Here is an 18,782-nt window from a genome sequence, read left to right as displayed (position 1 = left end):
CCCGGCCCCTGCTTCCTGGCCAGACCTGGGATGTTCTCTCACTAGGGATGCCAATTTTGGTTGGATGTATTTCTGGAGGTTTCATCACATGACATAATCATTAATTAAAAATCAATCGTTAATTCCTGGGGAGTCCAGGGCAATCCTGGAGGGTTGGCAACCCTACCTCTCACTTGAGACACTGTGTGACAAGCGGGCGCCCAGTCTGGTCTTGTGGCTGGTGCAGGGGGAGGTGCTGGCAGCCGCACACACTACACAGGGTGAGTAGGCATCTCCCTGCTACCAGGTCACTGGTGCCCGCTGCTGTGGGTGGAAACTGTAGGTATAAGCTCAGCTGGTGGGTTGAGGCCCCATTAAAAGCTTTGAAGCTGGCTGTTGCCAACCTCCCTCCCAAGCCCTGAGCCTAGAGAGCCACCCATCAGGCATCCCTGTGTGAGAGGGATGCAGGGCAACAGGCCCAGCTGGCAGGAAAGCCCACGCCAGCCGAGCCAGTGTTAATTACCAGGTAGGCACAGAAGGGAGCGGGCGGCAGCTCACACTCACGGCTTGGAGCCGCTCACTCACCTCCTCACTCACCCCAAAGGCATCCTCCTTGCAGGGAGGAACACCCAGCCCCAGCAGATAAAAGCAGCCCCAAGACGCTCTGCTTCCCTGTCTCCAAGCTCCCCACCCAGGATCGTCTCTCTTCTCTGCTGCTCTGGATACGCTGGGAGAGGCTGCAGGACCATGGCTGGGCAAGGGACTGTCCAGCTCCTCTTCTTGTGTCTAACGCCAGGTAGGCTCCTCCGAGGAACCCCTCAGGCCCTCCCCAGCCAGAGACAGGGAGCCTGGTGTGAAGGTGAAGCCCCTGGCCCAGTGCAGATTGCAACAGGCAAACCAGCTGGGGTAAATAAGACCCTGGCCTGACCAGTAACTTCACCCAGACCCACCCCAACTCAGCATCTGGGAGAGGGTGGGAATGCTAGTGATCTTGGCTCTAAACTCCCTTCCTCCCCCATGACTCCCAGCCTAGCAATGTAGGGCTCATCTACATGGGGAAATTGTCCAGCATAGCTGTAGTGGAATAACGCCTGTGCTGTCGCCTGCGAGCTCCTTGGGGCAGGAACTGTCTCTTTGTTTTGCATTTGCACAGCCCCGACCATGGTGGGGCCTGGTCCCTGGCTGGGGCTTCTAGGCGCTATGATAATACACCTAATAAATAATGTACAGCTCCTAGCACCATGGGGCCTGGTCCTTGGCTGGAGCTGTTAGGTGCTACAGTAATACACCTAAGAAATAATAACAATAATAGCTGTGGTGGAATAACTTCCCTGTGGGGACACTTGATTCCAGAATAACAGGGAGTTCATTACGGAACAGGAGCAATTATACTGGAATACAATCATTCTTGTTCTGGAGCAGCGTTCACAGGCAGTTATTCCCCTATAGCAAGATTGCTGTGCCGGTCACTTGACACCTGTGTACTCAAGCCCTTAGTGCGTCACAAAAGTGCTCCGGACCAAAAATCCGGCACTTCCCATCTGGATCAGCGCTGGCAAAATGCAGCAAGACAGAAACCTCTTGGAGGTGTAATTTCCAGCTCAGTCTGGTGTAGACAGAATAGTTTTGATTGAACTAGTGCACTACAGCAGTGGTTCTCAACCTTTCCAGGCTACTGTCCCCTTTTCAGGAGGCTGATTTGTCTTGCGTACCCCAATTTTCACCCGACTTAAAAACGACTTGCTTGCAAAATCAGACATAAAAATACAGAAGTGTCACAGCCACACTACTCCAGAACAATGGCTGATTTTCTCATGTTTATCATAAAATTATAAAATAAATCAATTGAAATATAAATATTGTACTTACGTTTCCTTGTATAGTACATAGAGCAGTATAAACAAATCATTGTACAAAATTTTAATTTGTACTGACTTCGCTATATGTAGCCTGTTGGAAAACTAGGCAAATATCTAGATGAGTTGATGTATCTTTGTGTACCCCCAGGGGTTCATGTACCCCTGGTTGGGAACCATTGCGCTACACAGAGCAGTGTAGATGCCACGGTATGGGTGGTAGGACATTCGGGATAACTACCCCGAGTACGGGTCCCGCCCAGGACTCCAGGTGCTTGCTCAGGTGGCTAGCCCATCCCACCGTCTGTGCTGCCAGAGCTACACTGCTGTTTTTAGTGCACCAGCTGTTTGATCAAAGCTAGCATATGTGTATCTACCTGAGCTGGAATCCCCTCAGCTGCAGCAGGAGTGACCATCCGCCAACAGCACCCTTCTCCCACGCATGTTCCCACATAGTGACACTGGAGAGAGCCCTCTGCACCTGGATTACACTGCACCTAGAAAGTGCTCTGCGAAGAGTCACTAATTAATTACATAATGAAACACTGGGGAGGTCCCCTCAGGCCGGTAGCAGGCAGCTTTCCCAGAGTATCAAGGCTGGGTGTGTTCTGCAGATCTAGCTCTGAGGACCTTCCCTGTGAACTAAAGGCGGTAGAGGGAATGGCTGGGCTCCCCTGGGCCTGTGGATCCCTGGCTGCTATTGGCAATCCATTCAAGTTGGAGAAGCCTCTCAGGGTATGGCTACACTTACAGTTGTACAACGCTGGGAGTTACAGCAGTCTTCGTACAGCTGTGTAGGGAAAGCGCTGCAGTGTGGCCATATTTGCAGCACTGTTGGGAGTAGTGCATTGTGGGCAGCTATCCCAGCATTCAAGTGGCTGCAACGTGCTTTTCAAAAGAGGGGGGTGTGGGGGAGAGAGTGGATTTTTGGAGCTGTCAGCTCCCTGTCTTGCAAGTTCTAAGGACTGGAACATACACATCACCAACCTGCGATCAATTTAAAAGTTTCGAGTCCTTCCCCCACCCCTCTCTTATTCACTAAATGCAAATTATGCACTCCTAAATAGCCTTCAGACCACATAAGTAGCTGCTCCAACACGGACTCCCACCTCCCCCTCTTCCGTGTGGCTTCTCTACTCAAAAGCAAACAGCTGTGAACATTCCAAAGCAATTCCCTTGCCTGCCTCCGCTCGCTCGCTGGAGCAAACAGCAGCTGTGTTTGTTTTTTAGATAAGCAGCTCTGGGGAGCCCGGATGGAGTTCAGCCACTCTTTCGGTTTGTTGTGAACAGGCATTCTGGGATACCTCCTAATACCCTGGAGGCCAATAACAGCGCTTTTGGTGGCCACACTTGACGAGCAGCGCTGCATCACCCGCGCTGCAATCGTTACACCCCAAGCAGACCAGGTGTACAGCCAGCGCTGCAGCCAGGGAGTTGCAGCGCTGGATGTGCCTTGCATGTGGACAGTTACTAAGTTGCAGCGCTGTAAACCCACCACCAGCACTGCAACTCTTCAGTGTAGCCATGGCCTCAGTGAAGCAGCACAATAAATAACTTCCCCGCCCCCTCATTCCCTGCAGGACCTTCGCTCACTTTCCCCTGGCTGAGTCAGGACTCAGCGGGGTGGCTGAAACTCGCAACTTTAAAAGTCAGTTGAGTGAAAATGTTCACTTCATCCGCTGGGGGCTTTGTGCAGGACGCTGCCCTCTGGTGGCTGGAATGTGTTGGACTGGCACACTCGTGTGTCCCCTGCTGCACGGAATTTCAGATCCAGCCCCAGTATCCCCAGTGTGGCTCCCCCTAGGGGCTGTCTGAGCTCACTGGCCTGCTGTAAGTATTAATCAGAGATCACCCCAGGGGCACTGGCCTCAGACACACTGCAAAACCTGCCCTGCTTCGTTGTATTCTGACTAGGCCAAGCGGGATCCTTGCAGCAAGATGTCCACAGCTTGGCAAATGCCAAGCAATAGAGCCCAGCTCCGGTGAGAGGAGCCTATCTCTGCCCAGGGCACAGCCTGGTCCCTGCGTGGATAATGCCCCCCTATCTTCTAAAAGCTGATGGGACATGCTTCCCCCAGAGCCCTTTGTCTGATAGTCCCCTCACTTGCTTCCACACTGGAAGGCCACTGGACTAACTCCCTGCACAGCTGGCTCTGGGCACTGCAGGAAGGGCTCAATCTCTGCAGCAGGTGCCCGGGGACTCCTTCCTCTCTTTGCAGATGCTCTGCCCAGCACTAGTCTGTCTGTCCTGATGGGCAGCTCTGTCTGTCTGTCCCTCAGCTCTGCTGGAGGCCGTGCGGATCAGTGCGAAGGGCCAGCAGGTGCTGTACCTGGCCCAGGGGGACTCTGTGAGGCTGGGCTGCCCCTATATCCTGGAGCCTGAGGACAATGGACCCACCAACCTGGACATCATATGGACCATGGTGAACCCTGACCAGAGGCTGCCAGTGAGTCTGAGCTCCACCCCTCATCCCACTTCCTTAGCAAGGCCCATCAAATGTCTGGTTGGAATCTGTGCTGGGAGCAGGACCCCTGGGGTCTGTTTCCAGCTTTGCCCCTGGCTTTCTGGGACATCTTGGCCAAGTTCCTGCCCCTGCGGCTGCTACCCCCTGCCCAGCACTGGGTCCTTGCTCAGATTCCATCTCCCGCAGATCCAGACTATTTGCAGAGACCCCTGGGCACTGCCCCCTCTGCCGACCTGGCTGATGGCACTCTGCCACCCTTCCTCACCCTTACGTGTGTGCATATTCTCAAGCCCTCTCACTGTGCCAGTTCCTCCCCTGGGCGCAGTCTCCCCCAGGGTCCATTGAATTGTCCTGTCCCAGCTGCTCTCTGTGACTTGCCCCAGCAAGAGGCATCCCTCGAGAGATACTGTCATTCTCTGCTCGTGGGGCCGTGACTCCTTCCCCGGGCCCTGCGCTTCCACCTTCCACCTTCCCTTACATCCCCACCGCCCCATGCCTGGGCACTGAGCTCACCTGGCTTGGGCTCCACCAGCCTCTCCGCTGCCCGTCAGCCCCAGTCCCTGGGGCAGGGCATTCCTTGCCCCATCCTGCACCCACTGCCATCAGTGTAGACTGAGGGTTCTCAAATTTCATTGCACCACGACCCCCTTCTGACAACAAAAATTACTACACAACCCCAGGAGTGGGGACTGAAGCCTGAGCCTGCCCAAGCCACATCATCCTGGGTGGCAGGGGTGGAGGAGGGGGCCGCAAAGCTGAAGCCCAAGGGTTTCAGCCCCAGGATGGGGGCCTGGAACTTGAGCCTCACCACCTAGGGCTGAAGCCCTCAGACTTTGGCCCTGGGCAGTGGGGCTTGGGCTTCAGCCCTTGGTGGTGGAGCTGGGGCTGAGGCTTGGGCTTGGGTCCAGGCCCCAACAACTCTAATATCAGCACTGGTGATCCTGTTGAAATTGGGTTGCAACCACTTTGGGGTCCCGACCCACAGTTTGAAAACCACTAGTGTAGGACATGTATCTCTAGCAGCTCCCTGTACAGGATGGTCCATAAGATCCTGGATTCTCAGCCCCCAGTGCTGCTCCTGCCCCTTGGCTGGTCTCCGGTCTCCATTGCTCATCACCCACCATAGCTCACTGCTGCTCGGTTCCTCCCCATCAGTTCCTGACCTACCGGGACCAGAAGATCAGGTACGGCAGTGTCGCAGGCCTGCAGCAGAGGGTGTCATTTGTGGCCCAGGACCCAAGCTTGTATGATGCCTCCATCTACCTGGCAAACCTGCAGGTGTCAGACTCGGCCACCTATGAGTGCAGGGTGAGGAAAGCCACTGTCGACACCCACTTGATCACCATTACTGTGCTCGGTGAGTCGCGCCCCCGCCTGCTGGCCTCTCACTCCCACCAGTGGCAGATTAGCCACTGGGCCAACAGGGCCTGTTCCCAGGGGCCCCACCCAACTGGGGGCCCCCTGAAGAAATGGGTGCCTGCACCTCAACCCACTTGCCCAATCAGCACTCCTGCCAGGGTACAGGGGCTTGCTCTGCAGGCAGAAAGGGCCCCCACTTTCTCTGATCCAGATCCCCACAAACCTCTAATCCGCCTCTGACCTCAACCCATCCACTGCCCACTGACCCCAAGCCCACTCACTAGCCCAACCCCTGCCAAGCCAACCCTATGCACTGACCTAACACGAACCCTTGCCAACACCCCCCAAGTCACCCACGTCATGCTAGGTGAGTCCCACCTCCCTGTTGATCCCCCCACCACCCACTGACCCAACCTCACCCATTAACCCAACCCCACCCACTGACCCAAATTCCACCCACTCACCCAACACCAATCCCTACCAACACCCACCAGGTCACCGTCACTGTGCGAGGTGAGTCCCACCAACCCTGCTGATCCCCGCCACTCAGTGACCCAACCCTCACTCATTAACCCACCCCCACACACTGCCGACACCCACCAGGTCACCGTCACTGTGTTAGATGAGTTCCAGTCAACACCCACTGACCCAACCCACTAACCCAAACTCCACCTACTGACCCAACCTCCACTACCTAACCCCGCCCACAGATCTAAACTCCAACCACTGACCTAACCATCACTAAAACCCTCCCACCCCGAGACCTGCCTCTGCCAACCGTCCCAGCCCACCATTCCCTGTGGACAGACACTGCCTGCTGATCTGACCCTGCCTGCCAGTCCCCATGTGCTGATCCTGCCTGCCAGTCCCCATACACCAACCCCAGACCACCAACCCTGCCCATCAGTCCCCATGCGCTGACCCCAGGCCACTGACCCTGCCTCTCAGTCACCATCCCACTGACCCCAACCCACTGACCCCATCCGCCAGTCCCCATGTGCTGACTCCAGCCCACTGACCCTGCCCACCAGACCCATGCGCTAATCCCAGCCCACCAAACCTGCCCACCAGTCCCCATGCGCTGATCCCAGCCCACCAAACCTGCCCGCCACTCCCCATGCGCTGATCCCAGCCCAACAAACCTGCCCGTCTGTCCCCAAGCTCTGATCCCAGCCCACCAACCCCTGTCCACCGATCCGTCTCTGCCTGCCCATCAGCAATCCCCATCCTCTGACTCCCCCTTTCAGGGGGCACTGCCACCGCATGCCTGCTGTACCCAGGCTCTGCCTGTCTGTCTATCTCTGAGCACGGCTGTGTCTGCCTGTCCATCCCTGCTGCTCCTTACTAGCTCCCATTAACTGACGCAATTTGTGTCTCTCCCCAGAGAAGCCGGCCGCCCCTCGGTGCTGGATGGACGGGGAGCCGGTCAGGGGAGGGAACCTCATGCTTAGGTGCTGCTCTGATGGGGGCTCCCTTCCCCTCTCCTACCAGTGGTCCAAGATGGGAGGGGACTATGCCATGGGCTGGCTGCCCCCCAGAACAGTACAGGGTAAGCAGTGGGCGGGGTGGGGGTCCCCGGGAGGTGGGCTGCTCACTATCCTGAGCTCATTGTGGGTTGTTTGCCCGAGGATGGTGCAAGGGAGAGGTGCGGACCTCTGGAGGGTGGCATGCTCTTGTGCTGAGCTGGAAGCCTCCCCTTGCAATGTCTATGACATGAGTTTCCTCAAGTCTTGGTACCTGGGGGACCCTTTTCGTGGATGGAGCAGCCAGGGTGTTTTTGGGGGTGGGCCCAGGCATGGCCCTGATGTGTTGCCAGGGGGCTCTGGCTGCCTTGCACTGTCCCAGGACCCCCTAGGGGTGAAGGAGCTGGCACCGCCTGTCCAGAGCGGGGATACTTTGTGGGGCTCACTCAGGGCTGGGTCTCTCCTGTGCAGGGCAAGGCTCGGGGGACCTGATGATCCAGAGCCTGTCGCAGGAGCACTCCGGGACCTACTGCTGCCGCGTGACCAACAGGGTGGGTTACACCCAGTGCATGGTGCAAGTCTCCGTCCCTCGCGCCGGCTACACAGGTAGGATGGGGGGCACAAGGCCAGGACAGGGGGCAAGTGCCAGAGTGCCCAGCGGGGCAGGACTCAAGTGTCTGGCAGTAGCTCCTTGAAGCTGAGCCCAACCCAGGCTGGGCTGGAAGTAGAACCAACCTGGCGTTGTGAGCACCCCGAGGGAATGTCAGTGTGAGGGGCAGCCTGAGGGGCTGGAGCCTGAACAGAGCTGAGCTCCTAGCAGCCCTCAGGGAGCACTGGAGACCCTCCTTCCCTGTAGGGAACAATGGATACCTCCCCTTCCCCATAGGAAACAATGGAGATCCCCCCTTCCTCATAGAGAACAATAGAGAACCTCCCTCCCCGGGAACAATGGAGACTCGAGCCCTCCTGGGCTTTGTGGCTGTCGCCCCATAGCTAGGGCTCTGCTGGGCGGTGATACTTTAGTGTAATCCCAGTTCTAAGGAGGTGCTGTGGGGGGAGGGCCAGTGGGCTGTGATGTGCGGGAGGGCAGACTGGATGACCTGATGGGTCTTTCTGGCCTTAAACTCTATGACTCTAATCCCTCTTGCCCCCGGCACTGGGAACAATGGACACCCCCACCTTTTCCTATAGACAGGAATGGAGACTCCCCCATCCCCACCCCCATCGCCGGGACTGAGCCCTTTGACCAGCTGCCGGGGAGGGTCAGGTTCTTGGGGCCGTGCTGCAGCTCCAGGCTAATGTACTGACCCTGCGCAGCAGGCACCCTCTCACAGGAGCTATTGCCCATGCAGGGCCCCATGGATTACAGGGGCCTGGCCAGGGCCTCCTGGGCAGCCCAGCAGGGGGCGCCCATGGGGCATGCAGAGCGAATATGGCCCAGTGCCCAGCAGGCAGGGGTGTCAATGGGGCTCAGAGCCAGGAGTCCCTGCAGTACTTTCTGTGCGTGGGTCCCAGCCCAGTGCGGGGAGGGGAGAAGGTGACAGGTTTGCTCCCCTTCCACAGGTTCAAGGAATGTGGGGCTCATTGTGGGCTCTGTCCTGGGGGCCATTTTCCTTCTGATCCTGCTGCTCTCGATCCTCTGGGCCTTGCTGTGGTACTGCAGACGGAGGCACTGCCAGCCCGTGGTGCCCATTGAGATCAGGTGATGCCTCTGGGCTGAGGGAAGAGGGCACTGCGGAAGGGAGGTGGGGCACAAGGGCGAGGGGCAGGGAAAGAAAGGGGGTTAAGGAAAAAGAGGAGAAACGGGCAGAGCTTGGAAGAGGCTGGAATGATAGAGCGAGACCAGGGAGGAGGGGGCCCGAGGCTCGGGGTGACGCTGTGACCCGAAGCGGCTGCGTTGGCACCCAGAGTGCCCCTGCATGTGTCCGGAGGGCGAGCAGACTGGGGGCAGGCCAGGCAGGCCTGGCCCTGGCACCAAGCGAGCTGGTGGAGGGGGCCGGGTGCTAAAGGGGCAGGGAGGAGTGACTTCATGCTGCCTATCCCTGCCCACAGAGACAGTGCCCCTGCTGGCCCATGCAGAAGTGGCCACCTGCACCCCTACCACGGCAGCGCGCAGCACATCAGCTACACACCCTGCCAGAAGTAGCGCCCCCAGGAGCGGGGAGGAGAGCACCCCCTGCAAGCAGCGGGGCTCCCTGCTACGCTCCAGCTCCAAGCAACCCAAGAAGCAAGAACCTCCCCACTGTGTGCCCAGCCCCACGGCTCCATCCACCCTCTGCGCAGATCCAGGGAGATCCGACGCTGCTCCCCTTCCCCGTTCTGCCCGTGGGGAATGGGAGAACCCCCCATCCATGGCATAAGCACCCCCATGGCTAGGGAGACTCCTTAATGCACACAGACAAGGCCTAGAGCTGGTAATATCCCCACCCACCCACACACAGTGGGGTGAGCTGTATCACGACATGTCAGAACATGTGTCATGACATGATGCACCTGGCACCAGCACACAAGTATGGAATGTGGCAGGAGAAGGGCAGACAGCACCCAGCAGCCTGGGAACTGCCCCTCTACATCTCAACACCTTGTTTCTCTAGGGGTTTGCACAGCCTGTCCAGGCTCCAGCTGGAATGAGGGACACACCTTACTCATGGGCCGGGGTGATGGGGGCAGATGGGGAAGGAGCTCCCTGGGCCAGGGATGATGGGGAGGGGGCTCCCTAGGGCTGGGTCAGATGGGGAGTGAGTGGTCTCTCTGGGTCAGGGATGATGGGATGAGATGGGGAGGGGGCTTCCTGGGACCAGGGGTGATGGGGTCAGATGAGGAGGGGGCTCTATGGGCCAGGGATGAATGGGGGGACTCCTTGGGGTTGGGGGTGATGGGGTCAGGTGGGGAGGAAGCTCACTGGAGCTGGGGTGACAGGGTCAGATGGGGAGGGAGCTTCCTGGGCCAGGGATGATGGGGAGGAGGCTCCCTGGGGCTGGGAGTGATGGGGTCAGATAGGGAGGGGACTCTCTGGGCCAGGGGTGTTAGGGTCAGAAGGGGAGGGGGCTCCCTGGGGCCAGGGATGATGGGGTCAGGTGGGAAGGCAGTTTGGGGGAGGTGGGGTAGAAGCTTCTACACCAACTTTGGTTATTGCATGGTTCAGTCATCATGCTCTGGTATGGCAGGCAGGGAACCCGGACTCCTGGGTTCTATTTCTATCTATGCTACTGATGTGTCCCTGTGTGACCTTGGGCAACTCCCTTTCCCAAGCTGTGCCTCAGTTTCTGCCTCTGTAGACTGTGGCTTGTGATGTGCCCTTCGTCTGTGGAGGGTGGTGTAAGAGCCGAGTGGCACTGTTCCCTGGGGAGAGGTATCAGTCTGTAGATCGTGGGTGTCACACAGGGGGTACCAGGCTGGCCACAGTGAATGGCATGTACAAAGCAGTTCCATTAAAGGAGTCAAACAGAGTGAATCATTTATGGGAAGTGTCCTCTAACACCATCAGAAGGAGAGACACCCCCTACCCCTCCCAGTGAGCGTCCCAGGGCAATGGATAGGGCTGAGACCTCCTCCCCTCCTGGCTACAGGCTGGGGAGGCTGTGAGGGCAGTACCCCATTAGAGCCATGCATGAGTATGCACACACACGCAGCCCTCTCACTGCATGCTCTCACATACACACGCACACCCCTTTTCCGTGCCAGGCTCTGGGCTTGTATGGGCACAAGGGCTCCTTTCAGACCCTGTCACCCCTTTGTCCCCATTCTCTTTCTCTTGGCCCCATCAGGACAATGCTGCCATGGCCCAGCAGCCATGGCCCCACACAGACTCCAGGAGAGGGGAGTTTCCAGTCCCAGCTCCTGCTCCGAACTACTCTCCCTACTGCCCGGGAGCCCTCATCGCCTGCCCAGCCTCCCTGTCCAGATTGACCCTTTGAAAGACTGTAATTAACCACTGGAACAATTCACCAGGGTTCGTGATGGAGTCTCCATCACGGACAGTTTTTAGACGAAGCTGAGACATTTGTCTTAACAGCTCTGCTCTAGGAATCAGCTGGAGGCAGGTCTCTGGCCTGGGTTACCTGGGAGGTCAGACTAGATGAGCACAGTGGACCCTGCTCTGGCCTTGGAATCCCTCCTGGCCTTTTATAAACTCTTCTCCAGTTAATAAGGGCAACAGCCCCAGGCTTGTCCAATCAGGTGATGGAACAGGGAGGAAGGGGAAGTGAAGGCAGCTGAGTATTGGGAGGGCAGCGGGAAGGGAGGATGAGGCACAGCAGCCCCTAATGCTGGCCCATCTCTCACCCTGCAAATGATCAGTGCCCCCCAGAACTGTCCCCGCATAGCTCCAGTCTGCTCAGCCCAACTGCCATCACCTTTCCCTGCCCTTGGGCAAGTAAAGAGCGTTCTGAACTGGGGTGCAGGAGCCTGAGCTTCTCTTCCCAGCTCTGCCTCTGGCTTTGTGTTATAACCTTGAGCCAATCCCCTAGCCCCTCCTGTGCCTCAGCTCTCATCTGTACAATGGGGGTGACCCTTCCTTGCCTGCAGGGCCTGAGACTAAGGGTTTGTCTACACTTACATCACTGTAGCAGTGAAGAGAAGCAGAGAAGATGCTACCTATGCCAATGGGAGACGCTCCCCTGTTGGCATTGATACTCCACCTCCCCAAAAGGCGGTCGCTGTGATGATGGGAGAAGCCCACCCGCCGACACAGCGCTGTCTACACCAGGGGTTACACCGAGATAAGTTGGTAGCGCAGACCAGGCCTAAAACCCATCGATGGCTGTGGCTCAGACGCCCTGCTAGTGAGGGGCAGAATGTCTCCATTCAGCATGGAGCATGGGCAGCAGGAGCTGGGGAAGTGCCCTGAAAGTAGGAGGCACCACAGGTGCCCGAACCATGGCCTCGCCCCCCACTGCACCACCACCACCGAGACCCCACCCCCGCATTGCCCCTTCTCCTCAAGGCCCTAATTCCCTCCAAGGCCCCACGCATGCACTGCCCCTTCTCCCCGATTCCCTCCAAGGCCCCACGCTCACACGGCCCCTTCTACCTGATCCCCTCTGAGGCCCCACGTGTGCACTGCCCCTTCTCCCCGATTACCTCCAAGGCCCCACGTGTGCACTGCCCCTTCTCCCTGATTCCCTCCGAGGCCCCACGCGTGCACTGCCCCTTCTCCCCGATTCCCTCCGAGGCCTCACGCTCACACTGCCTTTTCCCCCGATGTCCCATTCCGGCACCGCCCATTTTCCCCAAGCCCCTGTTTCCCTCCGAGACCCCACTCCTGCACCGCCCCTTCTCCCCAATTCCCTCCAAGGCCCCACGCGTGCACCGCCCTTTCTCCCCGATTCCCTCTGAGACCCCAGGCTCGCACTGCCTCTTCTCCCCAATTCCCTCCAAGGCCCCACACTTGCACCACCTCTTCCCCCGAGGCCTCATCCCGACACCGTCCATTTTCCCCAAGCCTCGATTCCTTCCAAGGCCCCATGCTCTCACCGCCCCTTCTCCTCGATTCCCTCCGAGGCCCCACGCTCTCACCGCCCCTTCTCCCCGATTCCCTCCGTAGCCCCACGCTCTCACCGCCCCTTCTCCCCGATTCCCTCCGAGGCCCCACGCTCTCACTGCCCCTTCTCTTCGATTCCCTCTAAGGTCCCATGCTCTCACCGCCCCTTCTCCTCGATTCCCTCCGAGGCCCCACGCTCTCACCGCCCCTTCTCCCCGATTCCCTCCGTAGCCCCACGCTCTCACCGCCCCTTCTCCCCGATTCCCTCCGAGGCCCCACGCTCTCACTGCCCCTTCTCTTCGATTCCCTCTAAGGTCCCATGCTCTCACCGCCCCTTCTCCTCGATTCCCTCCGAGGCCCCACGCTCTCACCGCCCCTTCTCCCGGATTCCCTCTGATGCCCCACCCCTGCACTGCCCCTTCTCCCCGATTCCCTCCGAGGTCCCACGCTTTCCCGCCCCTTCTCCTCGATTCCCTCTGAGACCCCACGCTCACACCACCCCTTCTCCTCGATTCCCTCTTAGGACCCATGGTCTCACCGCCTCTTCTTCCCGATTCCCTCCGAGACCCCACGCTCTCACCGCCCCTTCTCCCCGATTCTCTCTGAGGCCCCATGCTCTCACTGCCCCTTCTCCCCGATTCCCTCCTAGGTCCCACGCTCTCACTGCCTCTTCTCCCCGATTCTCTCCGAGGCCCCACGCTCGCACCGCCCTTTCTCCCCGATTCCCTCCGAGGCCCCACGCTCTCACCGCCCCTTCTCCCCGATTCCCTCCGGAGGCCCCCCACGTGCACTGATCCTTCTCCCCGATTCCCTCTGAGGCCCCACGCTCGTACCGCCCCTTCTCCCCGACTCCCTCCGAGGCCCCACGCTCGTACCCCCCCTTCTCCCCGATTTCCTCCGAGGCCCCACGCTCTCACCGCCCCTTCTCCCCGATTCCCTCTGAGACTCCACCCCTGCACTCCCCCTTCTCCCCGATTCTCTCCGAGGCCCCATGCTCTCACCACCCCTTCTCCCCGATTCTCTCTGAGGCCCCACGCTCGCACCGCCTCTTCTCCTGAGGCCCCATCCCCGCACCGCCCATTTTCTCCAAGCCCCGATTCCCTACGAGGGCCCATCTCTGCACTGCCTCTTTCCCCCGAGGTCCCATCCTCACATCGCCTCTTCTAGGGTGATCCATGTCCCGATTTTATAGGGACTGTCCAGATTTTGGGGGCACCTATTACCCCCCTCCCTGGTCAAAATTTTTTTACACTTGCAATCTGGTCACACTACCTCTTCCTACGAGGACTCGCACCGCCCCTTCTCCCCGGGGCCCCATCCCCACACCATCCCTTCTCCCCAAGGCCCCGATTCCCCTCGAGGCCTCATCTTCCCACTCCCCCTTCTCTCCAAGGCCCAGATCCCCCCCAAGGCCCCATCCCTGCACCGCCCCTTCTCCCTGATTCCCCTCGAGGCCCCATCCCCGCACCGCCCCTTTTCCCTGAGGCCCCGATTCCCCTAGAGGCCTCATCCCCGCACCGCCCCTTCTCCCTGATTCCCCTCAAGGCCCCATCCCCACACTGCCCCTTCTCCCCGAGCCCCTGATTCCCCTCCGGGTCCCATCCCTGCACCACCCTTTTCCCCAAGGCCCTGATTCCCCTCGAGGCCTCATCCCCGCACTGCCCCTTCTCCCCAATTCCCCTCGAGGCCCCATTCCCGCACTGCCCCTTCTCCCCAAGGCTCTGATCCCCCCCGAGGCCCCGCCCCTCATTCACTCTTCTTTGCCCCCCCCCCATTGCTCACCCTTTCAGCTGGTAAAAAGTGGGGGGAGACATGGCCCTCTGGCTTCCCTCCCCCCCCGTTCCGGTGCTCCTGATGGGCAGGGGTGATCTTCAGGAGCCCAGAGCACTCGGGGGCAGCTCAGAGCCATTAGCGATGCAGGCCAGGGGCCCAGGAGGACTGGTGTCTGTGCTGCTGCAGCAGGAGTTAGGAGGCGTGGAAAGAGCCTCAGGGGAGAGGGCCAGACAAGCCCACCCCAGTGGGCAGTGCAAGGGCGGGGCTTCAGGGGAAATGGGTGGTGCAAGGGCTGGGCCTCAGGTGGAATGGGCGGGGCCTCAGGTTGGATGAGTGGGCCTCAGGGGAATGGGCGGTGCGAGGGCAGGGACTCGGGGAATGGGCGGGGCCTCAGGTTGGATGAGTGGGCCTCAGGGGGAATGGGCGGTGCGAGGGCGGGGCCTCAGGGGGAATGGGCGGTGCGAGGGCGGGGCCTCAGGGGGAATGGGCGGTGCGAGGGCGGGGACTTGGGGAATGGGCGGTGCGAGGATGGGGCCTCAGGGGAATGGGCAGTGCGAGGGTGGGGCCTCAGGGGGAATGGGCGGTGCGAGAACAGGGCCTCAGGGGAAATGGGCGGTGCGAGAGCGGAGCCTCAGGGGAAATGGGCGGTGCGAGGGTGAGGCCTCAGGGGAAATGGGCAGTGCGACGGCAAGGCCATGGTTTGGGCACCAGTGGCCCCCCCCCCACACTTTTAGGGAGTTTCCACCAGTCCTGGCTCCAGCCCACGTACCTCATGCCCCTTTTACCTCTCCTTAGTGGATCTTCTCCTTAGATCGCAACCCCCCGCCCCCATATGCTTGACTAACAGACAGTCACCTCCAGAAGATCGCCATAAAGACAGGTGTGAGCCACGGGGAGAATACAGCAGGGAGCCTCGGGCACCAGCCGTACTCCATTCACACCATCAGTCACGGCGTTGCTCAGGCACAGTCAGGGAATTGTCTGCCAGGCTTTGTAGCAACTCACTGTACTTGCTCAAAATTAAGTACCAAGCACGTAAATGACAGAGCATTAAAGTCACAGCGTTGGTGTGATTTACTTCCACTTCTGTAAGGCATTGGACTTGGTCCTGCACAACATTTTGATTAAAAAACTAGACTGTTATAAAATTAACATGGCACATATTAGATGGATTAAAAACTGGCTAATTGACCAGTCGCAAAATGTCATCGCAAATGGGGATTCACATCATGGAGTAAATGTGTTTCAATTGAGGTCCCAGGTGGACGGGTTCTTGGCACTACACTATGTAACATTGTTATTAATAGCCTGGGAGAAAACAGAATCCTCACTGATAAAGGGTGTAGATCAGGGAGTCCCCCCCACCCCAACACGCTATAAAAACTCCATGGCCTACCTGTGCCACAATTGTTTTTCTGTATATAAAAGCCAGGACTTGCGTTAGGGGGTAGCAAGCAGGGCAATTGCCTGGGGCCTCATGCCACAGAGGGCCCCCACAAAGCTAAGTTGCTCAGGTTTCAGCTTCAGCCCCAAGTGGCGGGGCTCAGAGCCCCAGGCTTTAACCCCACATAGTGGGGCTGAAACTTTCAACCCTGGGCCCCAGCAAGCCTAATACTGGCCCTGAAACCTGCTTGTGGCCTCCCAAGGACCCTCAGACCCCTGGTTGAGAACCACTGTTGTAGATGACACAAAGATTGGTAGAGAGGTAAACCATGAAGGGGACACATCACTGGATCACCTGTTATTCTGATTGCAAGCATACAATATTTGTTTTAATGTGGCCAAAGGTAAAATTACACATCTGAGAACAAAGACTGCAGACTTTGCTTACAGGAGGGGGATTCTATCCTGGGAAGCAGTGACTCTGAAAAAGACTTGGGGGGTCCTGGTGGATGATCACCTGAACATGAGCTCCCAATGTGATACTGTGGCCAAAAAAAAAAATGCAATCTTGGGATATATAAACAGGGGAATCTAGGTAGCCATAGAGAGGATATTTTATCTTTATATTTGGCACTGGTGCAACTTCTGCCGGAATGCTGTGTCCAGTTCTGGTGCCAACGATTAAAAAAGGATGTTGATAAATTGGAGCGGATTCAATGAAAAGCCACAAGAATGATTAAAGGATTAGACGACCTGCCTTACAGTAATAGACTCAAGGAGCTCAATCTATTTAGCTTAACAAAGGTTAAGGGGTGACTTGATTACAGTCTATGGGCTGGTCTACACTACGGGATAAAATCGATTTTAGATACACAATTTCAGCTACGACCTCTATCATATCCCCCCTTAGTCTCCTCTTTTCCAAGCTGAAGAGGCTAGCCTCTTTAATCTTTCCTCATATGGGACCCTCTCCAAACCCCTAATCATTTTAGTTGCCCTTTTCTGAACCTTTTCTAGTGCTAGAATATCTTTTTTGAGGTGAGGAGACCACATCTGTACACAGTATTCGAGATGTGGGCGTACCATGGATTTATATAAGGGCAATAATATATTCTCAGTCTTATTCTCTATCCCCTTTTTAATGATTCCTAACATCCTGTTTGCTTTTTTGACCGCCTCTGCACACTGCGTGGACATCTTCAGAGAACTATCCACGATGACTCCAAGATCTTTTTCCTGACTCGTTGTAGCTAAATTAGCCCCCATCATATTGTATGTATAGTTGGGGTTATTTTTTCCAATGTGCATTACTTTACATTTATCCACATTAAATTTCATTTGCCATTTTGTTGCCCAATCACTTAGTTTTGTGAGATCTTTTTGAAGTTCTTCACAATCTGCTTTGGTCTTAACTATCTTGAGCAGTTTAGTATCATCTGCAAACTTTGCCACCTCACTGTTTACCCCTTTCTCCAGATCATTTATGAATAAATTGAATAGGATTGGTCCTAGGACTGACCCTTGGGGAACACCACTAGTTACCCCTCTCCATTCTGAGAATTTACCATTAATTCCTACCCTTTGTTCCCTGTCTTTTAACCAGTTCTCAGTCCATGAAAGGACCTTCCCTTTTATCCCATGACAGCTTAATTTACGTAAGAGCCTTTGGTGAGGGACCTTGTCAAAGGCTTTCTGGAAATCTAAGTACACTATGTCCACTGGATCCCCCTTGTCCACATGTTTGTTGACCCCTTCAAAGAACTCTAATAGATTAGTAAGACACGATTTCCCTTTACAGAAACATGTTGACTATTGCTCAACAGTTTATGTTTTTCTATGTGTCTGACAATTTTATTCTTAACTATTGTTTCGACTAATTTGCCCGGTACTGACGTTAGACTTACCGGTCTGTAATTGCCGGGATCACCTCTAGAGCCCTTTTTAAATATTGGCGTTACATTAGCTAACTTCCAGTCATTGGGTACCGAAGCCGATTTAAAGGACAGGTTACAAACCTTAGTTAATAGTTCCGCAACTTCACATTTGAGTTCTTTCAGAACTCTTGGGTGAATGCCATCTGGTCCCGGTGACTTGTTAATGTTGAGTTTATCAATTAATTCCAAAACCTCCTCTAGTGACACTTCAATCTGTGACAGTTCCTCAGATTTGTCACCTACAAAAGCCAGCTCAGGTTTGGGAATCTCCCTAACATCCTCAGCCGTGAAGACTGAAGCAAAGAATCCATTTAGTTTCCCTTTTGTATCTCGATCATCAAGGGCCCCACTGTTGTTTAGCAGGCTTCCTGCTTCTGATGTACTTAAAAAACATTTTTGTTATTACCTTTGGAGTTTTTGGCTAGCTGTTCTTCAAACTCCTCTTTGGCTTTTCTTATTACACTCTTGCACTTAAGCTTGCAGTGTTTATGCTCCTTTCTATTTGCCTCACTAGGATTTGACTTCGAGAAGAGCTCAGGAGAATGAATAAGGATTAGTAAACCAGTTCGAATAGTGATTTAGAGTCAAGAGCTCAAGCTAACTTAGTTTAACAAACAGAAATGTTAATGGCTGACTTGATCACAGCCTGCAAGTGCCTATAGGGGAACAGGGCTTCTTAAATCTAGCAGGACGAATGTATAATAAGATCAATTGGTTGGAATTTGAGCATAGACAATTCAGTCTCAAAGTTAAGGTAGCGAATTTTTAAACAGTGACGAGCAAGTAGCTGTGGAGCAATTTGCCAAAGGTTGTGGTATCTCCTCACTGACAATTTTAAACCAAAAGACTGGACAATTTTTTTAAACCAGCGGTTCTCAGCTCGTGGTCATATGTAGGCCTTAATTAACCAGCTGCCGCTGGCCCACATGCAAGCAGTGTCCAGGGTCGGTGACTACACAGCTCCTTTACCCCATGCCCAGCTCTCCACTCCTGGCCCCACTCTCTGGGTGGGAGGCACTGAGCATAAGGGTTTGTGGAGGTGGAGATTAGCTGGGGGGGACTGTGGTTCTCAACCTGCAGCCCAGTTA

General features: G+C 56.3%; 1 protein-coding gene across 1 annotated transcript; it reads left to right on the top strand.

Moving 5' to 3' along the window:
* Positions 1–726: 726 nt before the first annotated feature.
* Positions 727–9,268, top strand: VSIG8 (V-set and immunoglobulin domain containing 8). The gene is made up of 7 exons (XM_032779482.1): positions 727–775; positions 4,116–4,282; positions 5,456–5,657; positions 7,044–7,208; positions 7,594–7,728; positions 8,686–8,824; positions 9,175–9,268. Exons 1-7 carry the CDS (start codon positions 727–729, stop codon positions 9,266–9,268), a joined length of 951 nt encoding a protein of 316 aa, XP_032635373.1.
* Positions 9,269–18,782: the final 9,514 nt, after the last annotated feature.

The sequence above is a fragment of the Chelonoidis abingdonii genome, chromosome 11 (genome assembly GCF_003597395.2).
Source record: "Chelonoidis abingdonii isolate Lonesome George chromosome 11, CheloAbing_2.0, whole genome shotgun sequence".
Lineage (NCBI taxonomy): Eukaryota > Metazoa > Chordata > Testudines > Testudinidae > Chelonoidis > Chelonoidis abingdonii.
The sequence above is the reverse complement of the archived record's forward strand: the minus strand, read 5'-3'. Positions and strand labels throughout refer to the sequence as shown.